Source organism: Indicator indicator, chromosome 11, assembly GCF_027791375.1.
Source record: "Indicator indicator isolate 239-I01 chromosome 11, UM_Iind_1.1, whole genome shotgun sequence".
NCBI classification, from domain to species: Eukaryota; Metazoa; Chordata; class Aves; order Piciformes; family Indicatoridae; genus Indicator; species Indicator indicator.
In genome coordinates, this window is record NC_072020.1 from 1672451 (window position 1) to 1692398 (window position 19948).

The 19948-nt window shown below is 44.1% G+C and overlaps 1 protein-coding gene across 1 annotated transcript; it reads left to right on the forward strand.

The window, feature by feature from the left end:
- Nucleotides 1-666: 666 nt before the first annotated feature.
- Nucleotides 667-17047, forward strand: MLH1 (mutL homolog 1). Its single transcript, XM_054384852.1, has 19 exons — nt 667-773; nt 1523-1613; nt 1748-1846; nt 3558-3631; nt 5004-5076; nt 6080-6171; nt 7489-7531; nt 8760-8848; nt 9464-9576; nt 10180-10273; nt 11214-11367; nt 12091-12440; nt 13617-13765; nt 14095-14203; nt 14365-14428; nt 15087-15251; nt 15982-16074; nt 16364-16477; nt 16864-17047. The coding sequence occupies exons 1-19, from the start codon at nt 667-669 to the stop codon at nt 17029-17031; spliced, it is 2241 nt and encodes a 746-aa protein (XP_054240827.1). The 3' UTR covers nt 17032-17047.
- Nucleotides 17048-19948: the final 2901 nt, after the last annotated feature.

Sequence of the window (19948 nt, forward strand, 5' to 3'; positions counted from 1 at the left end):
CGTCAGAGATGCAGGGCGACCCCACACGCAGCGCACCCTCCGGCCGCCAGGCGGCGCACTGCTCCCCGATCAGAGGCGCGCGCACCCACGCACGCCCCCAACTCGCGCCGCGCCGCGCGACCCTGCAGCGCCGCGCCGCGCCCCGCCGCGCCCCGCCCCTTGCCGTGCCCTCAGCCAATCGCGACGGGTTCCCTCGGTCCCTCCGCGTTCCGCTCCCCGCCGCCGTGTTTACGTTTGGCGCGGGAAGGAAGGAGGCCTGGTGATTGGCGTTTGCGGCGCCCAATCAGAGAGCTGTCCGCTCGAGGGGGCGGCCGAGCGGCGGCTTGGCGGGAGTGGGGCCGTGCGGACGTTCCCTTCACCTCCCCTTGCTCTCCGCTTCGGAACGGCTGTTTCCCGCCGGTCCCTGATCCTCTTCCCTCACCCCCATCGTCAGCTCCTTGTGCCTTTCTCTCGGGCTCCGCTCGGTGTCCCGAACGGCCCGCGGGGGCTCTCCGGTACCCTCTTCCGGGTTCGCCTTTAGTGTCCCCTTCCGGGTTCTCCCTGGTCCTCCCTCCCGGGTTCCCCCCACGTGAGCATCCCAGGCCCTTGCTCTTCCCCCAGAGTCCCGTTAGCTGGGGCGCCCGAGCAGCCGGCCTCCCGAGCCGGACTCCTGTCACGGGACTGAGGATGGCCGGCGTGATACGGCGGCTGGATGAAACCGTGGTGAACCGCATCGCGGCCGGCGAGGTCATCCAGAGACCGGCGAACGCCATCAAGGAGATGATAGAAAACTGGTAAATGCGGGTCTGCTCCTCCCGACCCATTGCTCCGGGGCCGTCGAACACAGAGAAGGCTCCGTATTGGAGCCAGTCCTGGTTACTATCTTAATCGATTGAGGGCAAGTTATCAGGTTTGCAGACAACACCAAGTTGGAGAAGATTGCTGATATCTGTGCAGGTAGAGAGATTATGCAGAGAGATCTTTTCGTGCTGGATGGGTAGGCCGAGGTCAGTGGTATGGGGTTCCACAAGTGCCAGGTCCTGCACTTGGGTTATGATAGTCTCATGCAGGAGCCTGCGGCAGAGTGGCTGGAAAACTGCCTGGCAGAAAAGAAGCTGAGTGAACATGAGCCAGCAGTGTGCTCAGGTGGCCAAGAAGGCCAACAGCACCCACGCCTGTACCAGGAATAGTGTGGCCAGCAGGAGTGGGAAAGTGATCATGCCACTGTACTTGGCACTGGGGAGGCTGCACCTTGAATACTGTATTCAGTTTTGGGCCCCTCACTACAAGAAGGACAATGAAGTGCTGGAGCCAAAGAAGATCAAAGATAGGCAACAAAGCTTGTGAAAGGTCTGGAGCAGAAGTTCTATGAGGATGTGTAGGTGTGGTGCTGATGGACACAGGTTAGGTGGTGGGTGTGGCAGTGCTGGGTTAATGGTTGGACTTGATTTTAAAAGATCTTTTTCGACCTCAATGATTCTGTGAAGGAACTGAAGGCAGGTATGAGGTGCTGTTCTCTAGAATGTTTTCTTGGTTTCTGCAGTTTGGATGCTAAATCTACAAGTATCCAGGTAGTAGTTAAAGAAGGTGGTCTGAAGCTCATCCAGGTCCAAGACAACGGCTGTGGCATCAGGGTGAGTAAACAAAGCTGCCAGCGGCATGCTGATGTTCAGCACTACCTTTTAAACTTCAGTTCAGTTTATCAATGTTTCTGACCTTGAAAAAGCTTGGAAACAGAAAGTGACTCTTACTTGTCCCTTCCACATAGAAAGAAGATCTGGACATCGTGTGTGAGCGATTTACTACCAGTAAACTGCAAAAGTTTGAAGACCTGACGAGCATTTCTACTTACGGCTTTAGAGGCGAGGTAAGCTCTTCATCAGGGTTTGGGAACTCTTGATTGTTTGTTGTAGTCCTCTTGTAGTGGGGCTGGCACACTGTCTCATTGCCAGTAATCCTCACAGAAGCTTTGGCTTTCTGAGAGTGTCCCAGGACCACAGGATGTTGGAGGCTGGAAGGGACCTCTGGAGATCTTCCAGTCCAACCCCCTGCCAGAGCAGGACCATAGAATCCATCACAGGTCACACAGGAACATATCCAGATGGGCCTTGAAAGTCTCCAGAGAGGGAGACCTCACAATGTCTCTGGGCAGCCTGTTCCAGGGCTCTGTGACCCTTGCACTAAAGAAGTTCTTCCTCTTGTTGAGGTGGAGCTTCCTGTACTGCAGTTTCCATCCACTACCCCTTGTCCTATCACAGGGCACCAGTGAGCAGAGGCTGTCCCTGTACCTGCCTTCCTGACCCCCAGCCCTCAGATATTTATAGACATTGATCAGATCTCCTCTCAGCCTTCTCTCCAGAATGAACAGCTCCAGGGCTCTCAGCCTCTCCTGACCAGGCAGTGCCTTCATCATCCTTGTAGCCCTTCCTTGGATTCTCTCAAACAGATCACTGTCCCTCCTGAACTGGGGAGGCCAGAGCTGGATGCAGTATTGCATGTGGTGCCTCACTAGGACAGAGTACAGCGGAAGGAAAACTTCCCTCGATCTGCTGGGCACCCCAGGATCCCATTGGCCACCTTGGCCACAAGGGCACATTGCTGTCCCATGGACAACTTGGTGTCCACTGGTCCACCACTTGGTGTGCTCCATCAGACTATAGTTTAAATAATTTTCCACGTCTTTCAAGATTAGATGGATGGCCAGGAAGAGGTAGATATTCTTTCTGCTTTTTTTGAGTAAGACTTTTTTTTTTCTAAGTAATTTTTTAAAAGCTTGTTTTCTTAAATGCTGATTCAGGAACCTACAGGTGAAAGACAAAGATTTGAGCAAATATCAGACATTTGTCCAATCCTGTACTTAAAAGCTGAGTATTTGAGGTGTGCATTTGTCTCCCTTTTGCTGTCAGTCAAATCTTGTAACCTCTGACCCCTGGGCTATACTAGTTCTCCATATTCTCATAGGCTGTAGCTAAACTTGTCTGAAAGAACAGTCCAAGGTGAGTTCTGCTTTCCCCTCCATACGTACATCTTTGCATGTTCTAGAGAGTAGTCTGCTTGAGTCCTCCCCTCACATGCTTTCAACATCATCAGCTCCACAGCCAGTGCAGTCTGGTCCTGAAGCTGGTTTCAGCAGGCTCTGTGGACACAGTCATTGGATTTTCCAGGCAAACCCTTTGTATCCTAACTTTGTAACATTACCTACAGCCAGGAGAAGACTTTTGGGCAGGGATGAGAACATAATGGCTAAGCCCTTCCTTTTTTCTTTTGAAACATGAAAGAAAGAAAAGGACACAACTGTAATAACTTTGCAAGTTGCTTTTAGTTACATTCTAGTTTTCTGCTTGCATTGTCAGAAGGAATGAAACGTTAGAAAAGCCAAAAAATGAAGGCCCTGGATAAAAATCAGTGTCGCAGGCACTACAACTTGCTAAAGCTTTACTGACCTGCAGGTATTTCATGAGGGTTTTTATTAATTACTTGCAAGATGTGTATCAAAAGACAGTGCTGCTGTTTGCAGTGTGGACACTCCTGAGTGGTCTCCAGGGCAAGTTTTACAAAGGCGCTTTCTCTTTCTCTAGGCGTTGGCTAGCATCAGCCACGTTGCCCACGTTACAGTAACAACTAAAACAGCTGATGCCAAGTGTGCATACAGGTATGCCACCTGTGAGCCCAGGGACTTCTGATGCATGCAGGATTGGACAGATGGATCTCATTAAGGAGGAGGGTGGGGTAAGAAATTCAGTGTTTCTGGAGTTAAAGACCTAGAATGTGAGAAAATGCACTTTGTGTGATCTTATTTTTATTCCAGGTTGTAAAGGTAAGATTTAGCTAAACAAAGTGTTTTAAAATGGAGAGGGGGGGAAGTGTGCAGAATCTGAAAAGGAATTCTGCTTCAGCAGGCAATAATGAGCTTGTGTCTTTCCATCCATTGCAGGATAAAATGATGTATATACACAGTCAGCATGGCTTGTAAATTTCCTAAGCCTCTGAGCACAGCAACTTACAGCTTAGTTTGCTTTCTTAAGATGCCTACTCCCATCCAAAGAAGGCTCTGAATATTCTTTTGGAAACTAAATATAAACAAGCCTTTCCTTTAATTTCTCAACTAATTGTATGGAAAATACAGAAGGAAAAAAGAAGAGAAGCCCTGCATCTTGTTTTTTCAAAACCTAATGTGACTCTAGTCTTTCTTGCATTAAGTATATGTAGGGTATGCAGAGGGCAAAAAACAAAGTGTGCCCTTTGAAATCCTGCATCTGTACAGCTTGCTGAAAGTACCTGTGTGGCTCAGAAATCTCTCATGCTCAGAGTCCTGCTACAGCCAAAAAAGGAAACAGATTTTAGATGTATAAATCAAGAATTTCCTATCACTGAGATGTGTAAAGTGTAGGGGAAGAGTTACAGAAACATTCAGGTTGGAAAAGACCCTCAGCATCACCAAGTCCAACCCAGAACCTTACTCTACAAGGGTCACCCCTAAACCACATCCCCAAGTACCACATCCAAACCACCTTTAAACACATCCAGGCTTGGTGACTCAACCACCTCCCTGGGCAGCTCATTCCAATTCCTGACCACTCTTGCCCTGAAAAGTGTTTCCTAATGTCCAGTCTAAACCTCCCCAGTGGCAGCTTGAGGCTGTTCCCTCTTGTTCTATCACTGATTACCTGGGAGAAGAGATCAGCACCAGCCTCTCCTTAGGTTCCTTTCAGGTAGTTGTAGAGAGCCATGAGGTCTCCCCACAGCCTGCTCTTTTTCAAACTAAGCAGCCCACATCTAGATATTAAAGATAAACCAGAGTACATAGGTCTCATACAATTCCAAAACATATCCCAATAGCTGCCACTTCTTGTCTGCTATCATTCCCACTCTCCCACTCCCCTTCTGGCTCCTAAGGTCAACAGTTTTCTTCTCAGTGTCCCAAGTTCCTTGCTGGGAGGAGTGTGACACTGATGGGATTTCTCTTGCCTTAACCTTTTTGCTGTCTTGTCACTGTGTCTGATGACTTTTGATTTTCCTCCTAGAGCTACCTACAGTGATGGCAAAATTAAAGCTCCTCCGAAACCCTGTGCTGGAAACCAAGGCACTCAGATCATAGTAGGTTTTTGTGCCTCTTCTCTCTTGTCCCTTTTCTGTTCCCTGGTCCTTATGCTTGCACCACTTACTGGTATGTGTCATTGTATCACCTTGGAGAATGTTTTCCAAATGGTGGTGTGTAGGTTTCTTGGGGTTTTTCTTTGTTGGGGGTTTTTTGTCACCAAAGACAGCAAGGTAAATTTCAGAAGATCCTGGGTTTTTTCTTGTCCCTTCTGCGGATAAGCTCAGAGAAATATTTCATAATCCTTCTGGGCTGCTGAAAGCCTCAGTCGACAGTTAAGGGCTACAGGAAGCTCAGGATATGGAGGAGTGATCTACATTGTATGAGCCAGAGTGGGAAGACAAGGGCTGGCACAGGACATTGCCAACATGCTGCTTGGTTTTCAGTCATATATTTCATATCTTATACCAAGATCTAAATGTGGGTTGGGAGGAGGGTTGCTGTTAGAATGGTGAGGAACAAAAAGTGTGCATGTGGCACAGTGTAGGGTAGAAAGTGTGTTCAGGCAGACCTGTGTTCAGGAGCAAGCCTCCCATGTCAGTGTTTAGGTAACGTCCTAACAAAGAAGCTGAACTTTAAATTTCTGCCTTTCCCAGCACAGCTGAAAAATAATGTGCAGGTTGTTTAAATAAATGGTGAAAATGAGCAGTTTAAGTTGCTGGTTTACTGACAGTAACTGCCTCGATTGCAGCAATTCTTTCAACATTTGTTTGCTTTTCAGTATAACTCTGTAATGAGAAAATCCATTGTCTTCTGATTAAAACTTTGCCTGCAAAGTGAGCTGTAGAGTTGTTGTTATTGGTAAGGATACTGCTGCACCAAAATACTTGGAAGCATCCATTTCTCTGGAGTTGTATTTTGTTAGGTGAACCTAAGCAGGGAAGGAGTTACTCGAATGTTCCTTCAAAATCTGAAGTACTTCCAGAGAATCTTGTAGTAGCTATTAAGAAGATTAATTATATAGTAAGAGAAGATAAAAGATTGTGATCTTTTTCTCTGTAGGTGGAAGATCTCTTTTACAATGTAAATACAAGGAGGAAAGCTTTAAAAAATCCCAGTGAAGAATATGCAAAAATCCTAGAAGTTGTTGGCAGGTAAACTGGACTGGGAGGCTCCAATTTGTTCTGCTGGGTACTGGGGTCTTTCTGAGGGGCTGGCATATGTGTGTTTGGTTTCTATGGGCTTTTGTTGCTGGTTTTGGTGTGTTGGGGGGGTTAACTATCTGTTAGTGTGCTGTGCCAGGTAGCAGTCCAATCTGATGTGGAAAATCCAGAGGAGAATCACTGGTTGTGGTCTGAGATTATTATTAGTAAGAATTCCAGCAAGCAGATGGTGATAACAAAGCAGTGAACTCTCCATGAACCTGGGCTGAATAGAATCCAAGTGAAAGCTGTGCAGGAGCATTGAGATCTGGCTGAGTATGGAAATACTAAAGTCACATCTTAATTTTTTATTTATCACTTTAGCTGCCAGATGTTCCCTTCCTGGGTCCCTTGGTTGCATCTTTTGCCATGGGCAGAGGCTCTGCAAGCAAGATCTCCACAATTTAACCAAGATAACAGCTTTACACTTTCAGTCAACACAGAAGCTAGCAAGGAATAGCAAGACTCCAAGGCCAAGTGTTAGCCTGCTCCCTGAGCAAGCAACTTAAGAGTCTTCACTGGCCAGGCAGACTTCAGCCAGGAGCTGAAGGGCCAGGTCCTGCTGCTCCATGGAACAGGCTGATCTGGAAGTCTTGCCGAGTTACAGACTTCCAGCTCACTGAGTTGATTTTTTCTGGTTTGGTTTGGTTTTGGTTTTCTTTTTGCATCAGGGTTTTACATATTTTTATTTTGTTTTCCTTCTGGAATTTTTGAGTTCTTAACTGTCTTGGTCACAAGAGTCTAACCCCTGCATTTGTACATTCCTCATGCTGCAGGGTTCTACAGTGTGTTCTGTCTCAACTTAGCAACCTCCCTAGAAGTTTAAGTCAAGGCTACATGGCTGATGTGTCAGAATTTGGTCCTGGCATCAGAGACAGCTGAACCAGCTGGGTAGGGGAAATTAGAAAGGCAAGCAGCCAGTTTTCAGATCCTGCTCCATAGTAGTTGAGCCTTGATTTGATCATATTGAGGAGTTTTTGCTGCTGTCCTAGTTAAACCATGCAAGGACACTGAGTTAACCAGGTCTATAGAAGTTGATTGGGATTTTTGAAAAGTAAGCTAAGGTGATCCTTTTATTTCACATGGCCACAGGTTGAGTTATAAAGTATTTTTGTAGCTGTCTAGACCACAAAAACTCATTGTCTCAAATGATGTTGCTGTGTGACAGGAAATAGAATTGTCTGCCCCTATCATTAGCTGCTTTTCAGTGTTTGGGAAAAGTAACCTCTTCTTTCACACACTGCAGTCTTCTGTTTGCTTGTGTTTCAGGTATGCCATCCATAACTCAGGCATCAGCTTTTCAGTTAAAAAGGTACATCAAGTTTTCATAACTACACCATATGTCTGTTTATCTGTCTGTATGTGCGGGCCTGTAGAAGTTCTCCTCCCTCTATGCTCTGCTCTGGTGAGGATGCATCTGGAGTATTGTTTCCAGTTCTGGGCCCCTCAGTTCAAGAAGGACCTCAGGGAACTGCTTGAAAGAGTCCAGCACAGAGCCACAAAGCTGCTGAAGGCAGTGGAACATCTCCCTGTGAGGACAGGCTGAGGGAGCTGGGGATCTGTAGCTTGCAGCAGAGGAGCCTGAGGGGTGCCCTCATTGCTGTTGATAAAGATGTGCAGGGCAGTGTCAGGAGGATGGAGCCAGGCTCTGCTGGGTGAAGCCCAATGACAGCACAAGGGGCAGTGGTGGAAGTTGAGGCATAGGAAGTTCTGTGGAAACAGAAAGAAGAAATTTTTGTCAGGAGGATGGAGCCAGGCTCTGCTCAGTGATGTCCAGTGACAGGACAAGGGGCAATGGGTGCAAGCTGGAGCTGAGGAGGTTCCACAGGAACAGAAGGAAAAGGTTTTTCACTGTGAGGGTGACAGAGCCCTGGAACAGGCTGCCCAGAGAGGTTGCAGAGTCTCCTTCTCTGGAGACATTTGAAGCCCAGCTTCCTATGTGACCTGCTCTGGGTGACCCTGCTGTGGCAGGGGGGTTGGACTGGATGATCTTTGGAGGTCCCTTCCAATCCCTAACATTCTGTGATCCATATAGAAGATTTGCACTGCATCTTTTGCAAGGGGCATGGCATATAGTGCCTTCCCTGGAAATGCTGAAATGTACTTTGATGTAGTTTGGATAGAAACCAGTTAAAAGTAAACAAGACAAAATATTTATCAGGACTTCGGAGTTTTCCATGTGGTCAGTGTTTTGTTTCAGCTTCTTTTGAGAGTCTGGCTACTGATCACTGGATGAGAGAGGATGGGGTAGAGAACCCTCTCTCTGTGGCATTCTTGGCAGCTAGCCACTGAACTGCTGCTGTTCCTCCCTATCACAGACAGGGTTACTAGGCTGCATGGGGCTGATGTGACCTAGCAAATCTTGTAATCCTGTGCCTTCACCATCTGGTGTTTTTCTGAACACAAATAATGATACAAAACATGATCATGATGTTATGCCCTGCTCTTTTGCATTTCAAATGTTGTTGGGAAGGTCAATGGATTTCTAGAAGTTCAGCCAGAACTGGGAATTGATCAATGCCTGTCTCTGATCTCTTCAGCAAGGTGATACTGTGTCAGATGTTAGGACGCTGTCAAATGCCTCAACAGTGGACAACATCAGGTCCATCTTTGGAAATGCTGTGAGCAGGTTTGTTGATGTCAAGTTTCCTTTTCTCATGAATTTTTCTAGTAAATCTCCCTCCCTTTTCTCCTTGAAAGAACATGAGCTGTGCTCATTTTTTTTTCCTGCTTCCTTCAAGGTGAATTAGAGAGTGGAGGGAGTGTTGAAATAATCAGAGCTCTCCCTCATCTTGCAGCACCTGTGACCTTTTTAAATGTATCAAAGGAAAGAGGGAAGTTACAAAACCAGACAAAGTAAAGGAACTGTTCTTCCCTGTCTGCTGACAGTTCTGAAGTGTCTGTATCTGTTGCTGTGGGGGCCTTAAAGAATGAAATGCCCAGCAGAAGGATCAATGGGTGTTAACATTTTAATGGACACTGTGATATGGAATTAAAGAGATCCTGTGGGTAGTTTTACAGACTTCAGTCATACACTGTTACTAGTTTACAGCTGAACTTAAGAGGAAAGACTACAGCTCAGGTTAAATAATTTTTATGGCTCAGCAATGTTTGAACTCTCAAGTAATTTAAATGTGATATAAATAGAATATAGAGCAGTGTAGTGCTGCATGTGGGTACTGTTTGAAATCTGCATCCACAGAATAATTCTTTGTTGTTGTTTTTTCTGTGATATTGTCAATAGGGAACTGATAGAAGTGGGCTGTGAGGATTCGAGTTTGGCCTTTAAAATGAAGGGCTACATCACCAATGCAAACTACTCTGTGAAGAAGTGTATATTTTTACTCTTCATAAACCGTAAGTTAACAAAAAAATTCCCAAACCAACAGCATTTTGTACAGAAGAATAATTGGAACAGAACTTCCTGAAGAACTACAAAATGCGTGGGAGTGTTCTTAAAAGACTTGGAAGAATAAGCACTGCAGTTAAATGCAGATCTTCAGGGTTTTTTCTATTTGTAATGTGTGCCTTGCTTTGCACTCAGCTAAGGCTGGGCCTAAAAGAAAGTTGAGCTTGTGGAGTATCAAGGTTACAACTGTGTCCTGCCAACATAGGAGGGGACTCTGTTCTGTAGCAGCACTGGTAGGAGGTGTAGCAAACCTTGGCTGTATGAAATGGAAAGCTAGCCTGGATGATCTTTGAGGTCTTTTCCAACCAGATATATTCTGTGATTATTTCAGTATTTGCAGAACAAAATACTTCCAAATACAAAATGTACTTGGAAGATGCTGCCTGTTCCTGCTTTTATGTTAGGCCTAAACAGGACTGGGGGAAAAGCCAGGTACAACAGATGCACTTTGAAGCTGTGAAGCATGAAGAAGTTGGTGTGCAGGAGTAGCTGGGCACTGTGCAGTGTGTTTCAGCAGGGCTCTGTGGAAATAGCTTCTTGTTGTGTTTCAGATCGATTGGTAGAGTCGGCTGCCCTGCGCAAAGCCATCGAAACGGTGTATGCTGCTTACTTGCCCAAAGGCACCCATCCATTCCTGTACCTCAGGTAAAGCAACAGCAAGGAGTAGCCTTTTAGTACCTCTGGTAGGATACAGCTAGGGTGGGAAGGTTTAAAAGGACATTTGTGTTCCTGATGGAAGTGTTAAGTACTGCACTCTATACTGGTACTTAACTGCCAGACAGAGAAGTCATTGTGCATCTTTAACGGTCTAAAACCAAATCACATTAAAAAAATGGGCTTTGTTTTAAGAAGTAGTGCCTGCGATTTCAGCTTTGATGGCCTGGATCTGCTTCACTTTAGGAAGGTAACACTAGGAATACAGCAGCACATTTAAGAACTGTCAGATAAAGTATTGCAAACTTGTTCTTCCTTCCTGGGATTCACATCTGTGTCATTATTTGTAACAGTTGCTGTTTTTCTGGGTATGCTAAAGCAGCAAAAAGAAGTGAATTGCATCCTGATTGCAGGAAATAATCCTGTCTAAAAAATCAAGTAGCTAAAATTGAACAGAAAAAGTCCTTTAAAAAAACGGACAATATGACTAGAGTGGAAACCTGGCTTTGTAATTGCTAAGTAATTGAGTACTGCCATTCAGCAGTGAAAGTTACTGACATCCAGTGCTTTCCAACAATAAAGTTCTTGCATTGCAGCATTTAATTGAACTCCTGCTAAATGACAGGGCATCAGATGCCATCAGCTCAGCAGACCTTGCAATAAAAGACATTTCTTAACTGTTTTATGGAGACTGGCTTAAGCTTACCTATGTAAGCTGATTTTGGTGAGTTTAGAGTTCTTCACAGCAAGTATTCCTTAATATGCCAAATCAGTCTGACTCTAGTGTAACCTGAGCACATTTCAGGACCATTTTGACTTCTTTCCATGGAGCAATGGCTTCAAGCCTGTCTTATTTTGTACTGAACCAATTTATGTGCTCTTTGCCAGCCATGAGAAGTTCTAGGTTCACTTCTTTCAAAATGTTTTACAGCCTGGAAATATCTCCCCAGAATGTAGATGTGAACGTGCACCCCACAAAGCATGAGGTCCATTTCCTGCATGAGGACACTATTCTAGAGTGTGTGCAGCAGCACGTGGAGAGCAAGCTATTGGGCTCCAATTCTTCAAGGATGTACTTCACTCAGGTGAGAACATCTGAAACGACCACAGCTCTGGCTCATTTTAACTGTTGTTTGCCCTGTACCACTTGTACTGGTCGACAGTCAGCAGCATTGAACTGCTGAGATCTTTGCTCTGTGTTCCGGGATGAAATTGCTTTGATACTCCAACATTAACAAGGTGATAAGAGAGAGAAATATAACTTTAAATATCTTTCTGTGAGCTATTTGATCAGTCTTTGTGACTTTACAAGTATAGTAGCCTTCATGTGTAGTAATTTTTTATTTTTATTTATTTTTCCCCCTGGCTTATGTGAAAGATGTGACTGAGGAAACTCTTCTGTCTATTTAACAACGTTTTGGAATTAATCTAATCAGAAAAAAAAAATCAGGAAGACATTTCCTAATCTCTTTATGTAGAGTTTAGTATAAGAATTATAATCAGAATGTATTCCAAAAAACCAAATTTGTGTGGGGTTTTTTTGGTTTGTTGTTTGTTTTTTTTTTTTTTAACATCAAAAATTTTCCCTGTGAGACAAAGGAATGCAATTAATGACCTCATTAACTGCCAAGATGATACTGTTTATGCTGTGTGGATAGCAAGTGCAAAGCTGGTGGCCTGTTCAAGCAGCTGTGTTTGTGGGGTCTGAAAGTTACTTGCCTCTGAGCAGTGCTGTGAGAAGTGTGGCTCAGCTCTGGGGTTTTTTCTTGTTGAATCTCTTCTCTTTGTTTCCCCATATCTGAATGAAGACACTGCTTCCGGGAGCTGACTGCTCTTCCAGTGAGGGGGTAAAATCAGCAGCAAACTCTTCTGCTGTCAGCAAAGGAGCCAGTGATAAAGTTTACGCGCATCAGATGGTCCGCACCGATTCCCGAGAGCAGAAATTGGATGCTTTTCTTCAGCCAGCAAACAACCCCCGAAGTACAGCTCCCATGGAAGTTACAATAGAAGTTAATGCAGGGTCTCCAGAGGCTGTGGTCAGGCCACAAGATGCTGAAATGGAAAGTGTCAGTGATCTAGTTGAGATGGGTGCTGTGCAGGACACAGCGATGCCTGGGGCGCTGAGCAAGAGCAGGCGCTCATCTCTAGTGCCTCCTCGGTAAGTCTCACCTTTCCTGAGGCCATGCAAGGCCACCTTGTGATCTCATGGCAAGCCCTTGAAAAGGAAGATTTTCCTGACCTCTTTGAACTCTTGCATTTTCAGAAAGAAAATGTTTCCTGGAATAACTTTCCATGGCATTTTAATGAGAAATTAAACTTCATCTCTGCCCTGTAGGTTACATCACTCGTGGTCAGTTTTGTACATGGAGTGGGATTTCTGTGCATACTGAAAGGCAGGAAGCAGTAGATCATGACATGAACTCTTTGTCTGGTTTTGGAGGCCCTTTTGGGGGGCGGGGGGTTAGGAATTACATCACCAAACTTTACAGACATTACCCTAGTAAAAGGTCAATGTTGTTAGAGTTCCTGCAGGAGCTGTTAAGAGGCCAAAGTCTTCTGAAGGAATCTGTTCCTCCTGTTATCCTCCTAGTATTACAGAAAAATTATCATGAAAAAATTCATTAGAAGTATCGACACTTTTTGGTATGTCCTTTAGTGCCCAATTTTCTTGGTGTTTAAACAAGAGATATCTGACCTGATTGGTATTAGAGTCATAAATTTGCTATGAATTACCTTTTCCTAACAAACGATGCCTTGCAAGTAGAAGTCTGTCTTTCTGGGACACATTGGGAGACTTTCTGCATTTCCTGTGCTACCACAGAGCACATGAACTGAGCATCCAACCTGTTGGTCTGTTCTGCCTAAGCGATAGAATCATAGAATGGCTTTGGTCAGAAGGGTCCTTAGAGATCATCTGCTCCAACCTCCAACCATGGGCAGGGCCACCACTCAACCAGACTCAGCTGCTCAAGGCCTCATCCAGCCTGGCCTTCAACACCCCCAGGGAGGAGGCATCCACAACATCCCTGGGAAGCCTACTACAGAGTCTCACCACCCTCCTACTGAAAAACTTCCTCTTAAGCTCCAGTCTAACCCTGCTCTCTCTCAGCTTCAAACCATTCCCTCTTGTCCTGTCTCTAGACACCCTCATGAGAAGTCCCTCTGCAGCCTTCCTGTAGAATCCTTTCCAACAGCTCTAAGGTTGCCCCTAGAACCTTCTCTTCTCCAAGCTGAACAACCCCAGCTCCCTCAGCCTATCCTCATAGCAGAGGTGTTCCAGCACGTTCATCATCTTTGTGAACTGAATACAATTTCTTTTGTGTTGGTACTGTAGGAAGAGACCACGGGAAGATGTGGACATAGAAATGGAGCAAGAGGACAGCAGAAAGGACATGACTGCTGCCTGCACCCCTAGAAGAAGAATTATCAACTTGACCAGTGTATTGACTCTGCAGGAGGAAATTAGCAACCAAGCACATGAACGTAAGCAAGCCTTTTGCTTCTCAAAGTCTTTGTCAGTCCTTTTATTTTTTTCAGTATGTGCTTTTATTTTTTCCAATATGCATTTGCAGTTTAACTGTTTAATATAAACTATTCTCACTTATGCTTTAATAGAGCAGTATTGGTGTATGCACACAAAGGAGGAATACTGCAAAACATTCTTTCTAGAAGAAGCAGCAGTGATTGAAGAGGAGGCTGAGACTTCAACACTAAGAAGATATTCAAAATACTCAACTAAATAAATTAGGGTAGGGTTGCAAATACTAAATTAGATCCTTTTGCTTCTTCCCCACCCCCTTCAACTGTTTCAGGGCTTCAGGAGATGCTACATGACCACTCATTTGTTGGCTGTGTCAGTCCTCAGTGGGCTCTGGCCCAGTATCAGACAAAGCTCTATCTTCTCAACACAACAAAACTCAGGTAAAGCAGCTGATACACATCTGGATAGTGTGTGTGAATCTTACTGTTCAGTTAAAGATCTTTGTTAGCATGAAGGAAGATGTTTATCTGATGTTTACAAGAGGATACTTTTCTCTCTTAATGATCTTGCCTCTAGAGCTAATTTTTGTCCTTCAATTTAGCCAGGAACTCTTCTACCAGATACTTATTTATGACTTTGCCAACTTTGGAGTCTTAAGGCTGTCTGTAAGTATAATTTCACACTCTCTCCTCTCTATATTTTTTTTTTTTACACTACATTTTTAAAAAAATTTATTCACAAGAATGTCCTTTCAGATGAAAATGTAGTTTCATGGGTTGGTTTTTATCCACTACAAGAACAATGTTGGGGTTTTATTTTCTTTTACAGGAAGAACAGAATGTAGAAAACTCAGTTATTTTGTAGCTAAGTTGTCATCCTGACTGCCTGCTCTTTGCATCAGTTTGAGATACTCACTTGAGTTTTGCTGTTGCTGGTTACACTGGGACAAGTAATTCATCTGAATACAAGGCCAGGCTGGATGTGGCTCTAGGCAACCTGAGCTAGTGGGGGCTGTCCCTGCCCATGGCAGGGCAGGTGGCACTCAATGATCCTTGGGGTTCCTTCCAGCCCTGACACACTGTGACAGATCCTGTGATCTGTCAGAAGTAAAGTGTTGATTCCTAGTGTTCATCCTGTAAATATCACAGCACTTTGGAGGACTGGGAGCTGCACAGAACAACATCAGAAAGAAACTTGATACTTTTTAGACTGTTTGCAGGCCAGAAATGACACTACAGTTAGTATATAGGTGAAGGAAGAAGCTATTGACTTCCAGTGGAGGGCATTGATCATTAACAACAGTTTTGCCTCCTGCATTTTTAGGAGCCAGCTCCTTTATATGAGCTTTCAATGCTTGCTTTAGAGGATCCTGTAAGTGGCTGGACAGAAGAAGATGGCCCAAAAGAAGGGCTTGCTGAGTACATTGTGGAATTTCTGAAAAAGAAGACTGAAATGTTGAAAGATTATTTCTCTCTTGAAATTGATGAGGTGATTGCTGCTATTACTTCTAACAGGAACTGAGTGGAGGACTTGGCCATGTTAGATTTACAGTTGGACTTGCTGATTGTAGAAGTCTTTTCCAACCTAAACGTTCCTGCATTTTGGTAACATAACTGCAGTGGTTTGCTTGCAGTGCTTACAGTCACTAAGTACCAGCTCCAGTAAGACTGAGCTGGCCTACCCTTTCCATTAAAATGCTCAGGACTCATTCTGCTGGTGCCACTCAAAGCAGTTTGTATTTAGTCACCCAATAAAGCAATCATTGCTTCCATAACTAGAATGCAGATCCCTTACCCAACAAGGTGTGCAGCTTACCCAGAACTCTAGCCAGGCAGGGGGGGCCTTACAGCATCACCATCTCTGTGTCTTCTCTCTGTGTGTGGCCTAATGCATCCCCTATCCAAAGCTGAACACCTTCATCAAGGGTCATAGAACCCAGACACTTGGATATTCCCCTGGGAAGTGGGATCTCTGTAGTAGGTAGAAGTCTGTCTAGAGGTAGAGGAGGAAGCTAAATTCAGTCTTCCTGAGGTGAGCAGCCTTGTGAAGTTCACCACCACCACTAACCCTCTGCCTGCAATGCCTGCCTGGCATCAGGCTTTAAAAATTTGTAACTTGAGATACCCCTAACCTCTCTAAGCTTGCAATAGGTCAGCTCTGGTGCATTTTCTGCAAGAAAGAACACTTTTTTTACTGAAGCAGCAATGTTGCCTTGCAGGAAGGAAACCTTACTGGGTTGCCACTTCTGATAGAGAACTACGTTCCGCCGCTGGAAGGCCTGCCCATGTTCATCCTTCGCTTGGCCACAGAGGTATGCTCTCCTCAGGACTTCACTAAGTCCTTCTTCTATGCAGGAAGAATGAAGTCAATCACATTCATTCAGCAGAAGCTGCAAAGGAAAGGCTAGAGTTGCTTAAATGTACTGTTACATGCTCCAGCCTCTTTTGCTCTGGTTACTGGTCAGTTGTGCTTTGCCTCTGAGTTCTGCCTTTTTTGTATCTTACACTAATACAGAAAGAAGAAGGCAAAGACATTTTTATGTTTTCTCTATACTAAGTCTCTGGCTGCTGTCCTAGTAAATGACTTCTTTCTTGTTACAGGTAAACTGGGATGAAGAAAAGGAGTGTTTTGAAAGCCTGAGCAAAGAATTAGCTATGTTCTACTCCATTAGAAAGCAATATATAATAGATGAGGCCAACCCCACAAGCTCTCAGGTATGAGGGAGTGGAACTAGTCACATGAACAAACAACTAACACCCAGGCAACTTCTGTTGCAATGAGAGACTTCCAGTCTCAACTCTACTGCCAGGGAAGGGAACCAAGTAGCAGTGTGGTGAGATTCTGAAAAAAACGTGTCTGGAGTTTTCTGAAGTATTCTATTTAAGAGATCCTTGAGACTTTTGGCATGGTAGTCTACTTAATATGATAAATTTCTATAGAATAAGGATGTACTCAAATTAAAAATACAGTCTGTTTTAAGGATCTGCTTAAAATTAACTTGACCTTGTAGAATGAACTCTAATACCAGCAGAATTTTACAGTAAGAAGTTATCTTCAAGAGAGAATTTCAGTTTGTCCTTTTTTCCCCCCTGCATTTCAGAATGAAGAGGCTGACTGTGGTTCAACAACATGGAAGTGGACTGTGGAACATGTACTTTACAAAGCTTTTAGGACTTACCTTTTACCTCCTAAACACTTTGCAGAGGACGGCAACATTTTGCAGCTTGCTAACCTGCCTGACCTGTATAAAGTTTTTGAGAGGTGTTAACCAAGTAGTTATTACAGACTGGTACACATCAAAAAAACATTCATGCTGCATTCTCTTTCACTGAGTGAAGGATAAAGCTGCAATCCTGATGCAGCAAAGAGGGAGAGCAAGTGGTCTGTTTTTCCTTTTGATCAAAGAATAAATTGTCTTAGCTATGTCTAAACCCAGCTGAAGTTCCTAAAATAAAATCTCTACTAATGCTTTGAGCTTCACTATTGAGCACTAAGGTAACAAAACACAAGTTCTACTGGAGAATATTAACTGGATTAAGTAATTGCAAAAAGGGACAGAACTTAATTGAAATGTGAGGGTTTTACTCAGTGCTTTCAAGAAGCAAGCTAACTCCTTTTAAGAACTATTGTGTGACAGTACCTGCAATGTGAAAATACATGCAAAGCACTTCAAATACTGTTACTGCAGGTGCCAGTCTTGTGATATTGCAGACTCTTTGCTGAAATGTGGCAAATCCCTTCCCTTCTCATCAAGGAGTCTGAAAATGAACCAGGATTCCTCTGACAGACAGCAAATGAGCATGGACTCATGACATTCATTTCAAAGGAGAGCTGCAGTTAAGAGTACTGTCCCAGAGGGACAGATTGGAGACAGTGCATGTCTGGGGTACATGGATAAGGCTGACCACTTCAGGGCTAGTTTAAGTACAAGGCAAGCCAGCTTGCTGTCAGAATGTCACGCCAAGTGATCATTCCAGTACCACTGACTTTTACATAAACCATCTCATTTGTGCTAGAAACAAAAGCAGGCAGCATTTTCTAGGAGAAGCTGGTCAAAATATGTCTGGTGATGTCTTTGTCCTGAGGAAAGGAAAAACATCCTTGAGAAGATGCTTAGGAAGACAGACTGCCTAATCTTTCACCATACACTTATTTACACAACTGTCACTTGAAGCAAAAAGGCAGGTGATGACTTGACCCTTAAGGCTTGATAGCAACTGAAGTGAAATAGAATAGCTGTGAAGGTATTCTCAAAACATCTTGAAGGTAGCTCTTGCAGACTTCAATAGCATCATGTTCCTCTCCATCTCTTCCTTGCCCCATTGCACTGCCCCTAGGATAGTTTTATTTGGTGCTGTAGCCTCAACACTAACAACAGGACACCTAAGCAGGCGATCATGACTCAAGCTCACTGGCACTAAACCATCTCCCAGCCTACTTGCCAGGTTTTGGACCCAAAGCCTGGAAAGAGAAAGGAAATGCTGCATCCATGCAGCCCTAATCAGCACTGAACAAAGGTTAATGCTCTGAGAAGTGGCTTTTGGTTTGTGCTTTTAGTGGAAAAATCCTGCAAACTGCAACAGTTCACTTCTGCTTCAAGGAGAAGCTGTGATTGGAAGAGGCAGACCACAGCCCATCCTGTTTTCTCCTTGCATTGTAGTGCGTACACATAATGTGGGGAATAGATCAGTACTTGCTCTGCAGGTGGCTGACAAACCCTAATGGCTCTATAAAGAAAGCAACAACCTTCCTCTTTAGGTAGGAACTGGGTGATACCTAAAATTTCTTTGCTCAAGCATCTGTTAACACTTAAGATCAGTATCTGGAAATACGTATCTTACAGTTGCACACCTAAATTGAACAACTACCTTCCTTTCACCACTGGGGTAACACTAGTGTTTGCAATGGCTCCCTTACCCCAGATTTCTCCTTGAACCTGAATACCACCATCAGTACAGGAGTGGGAACTAGGTTACTTCCAAAAGTTCCTTGCATCCTTTTGATATCAGACATGCAACAACGACAAGTTGCCCAGAGAGGTGGTTGAGGCCCCATCTCTGGAAATACTCAAGGTGATGCTCAACAGGGCTCTGGGTAACCTGATCTAGTTGAGGATGTCCCTGCTGACTGCTGAGGGGGTTGGACTAAATGGCCATTAGAGGTCCCTTCCAACCTAAACCATTCTATGATCCTGTGACATGATGTTGCACTACCACTGCATCCCTACATGCAGCCAAACAGCACTATAACCCACTTAGAATAAACTCTGTGCCAACTGGAGTCCTTATTACCCCACAAGACATAAATGAGAGGTCCATGTGGACTTCCAGTCAAAATAAAGCAACACATTATCATAATGCATTACCCATGTTTTAACATTTTTATTTTAGAAAGTGAACATAACCATTAAAAAAGAAAATGGATGGAGTTAAAAAAAGTAAACATAAAAACTAATGACAAATTTGCAACAACATAAAATAGTTTTACCTAGTGAGTCCCAACAATCATTAAATATACTTCCACCACAGAGAAGTTTTACTTCATTATATTAGCAGTCTCTTGATTAGGTACACAAGACAACACTTTCAGTAATTACCTAGTCATTAGAAGACCAACTTCAGGAATCACTGAATAATAAAATACATCATGGACAAATATTTTCATACCACCTGGGAGGCAATCTAATATACATATGTCAACAAGGTACATCTTTATGAGGTATTACAGTACATGAGAACTGTTCCCTTTACTTTCTAATGAGTAAATTCTCATCTCAGCAGCTCCACCAGCGAGTCAGCCACAGACTCTGATGCCAGTTTCTGAACCCAAAAAACTTCCCTCAGAGATTTTCTTTCTGTAACAGATCACACAAGTCATGATGAAGAAGATGCAAGTCAAGTGAGCAGAATGAAAACAGGGAGGCTGAAAAGAAAAAGTCATCTACTCTTCCAGGCATGCAAGATTTCAGCTCAGAAGCTTCAGCTTCTTAAGAATACATAATGCTTCCCCTAGCTTCAGCTTTGCCATGTGTGATGAAGGGAAAGCACAAGGCAAGATAATTCCAAAAGTAACTGCAGTGATTTCCAGAATACAGAAATCTCCTATTTAACCAAAGTGCACTACAAGGATCTCAAGATGCAGATGCTGTGATGTAACCCATTAGTAGCATTAGACAGAAGAAAGCA

What these genes read in the sequence shown, in the direction of transcription:
- MLH1 (XM_054384852.1), top strand. Translation starts at nt 667, where the DNA reads ATGGCCGGCGTGATACGGCGGCTGGATGAAACCGTGGTGAACCGCATC. An exon ending in ATCCTAGAAGTTGTTGGCAG is followed by an intron (nt 6,172 to 7,488) that starts GTAAACTGGACT and finishes CTTGTGTTTCAG; the next exon opens with GTATGCCATCCATAACTCAG. An exon ending in TCTCTCTTGAAATTGATGAG is followed by an intron (nt 15,252 to 15,981) that starts GTGATTGCTGCT and finishes GTTGCCTTGCAG; the next exon opens with GAAGGAAACCTTACTGGGTT.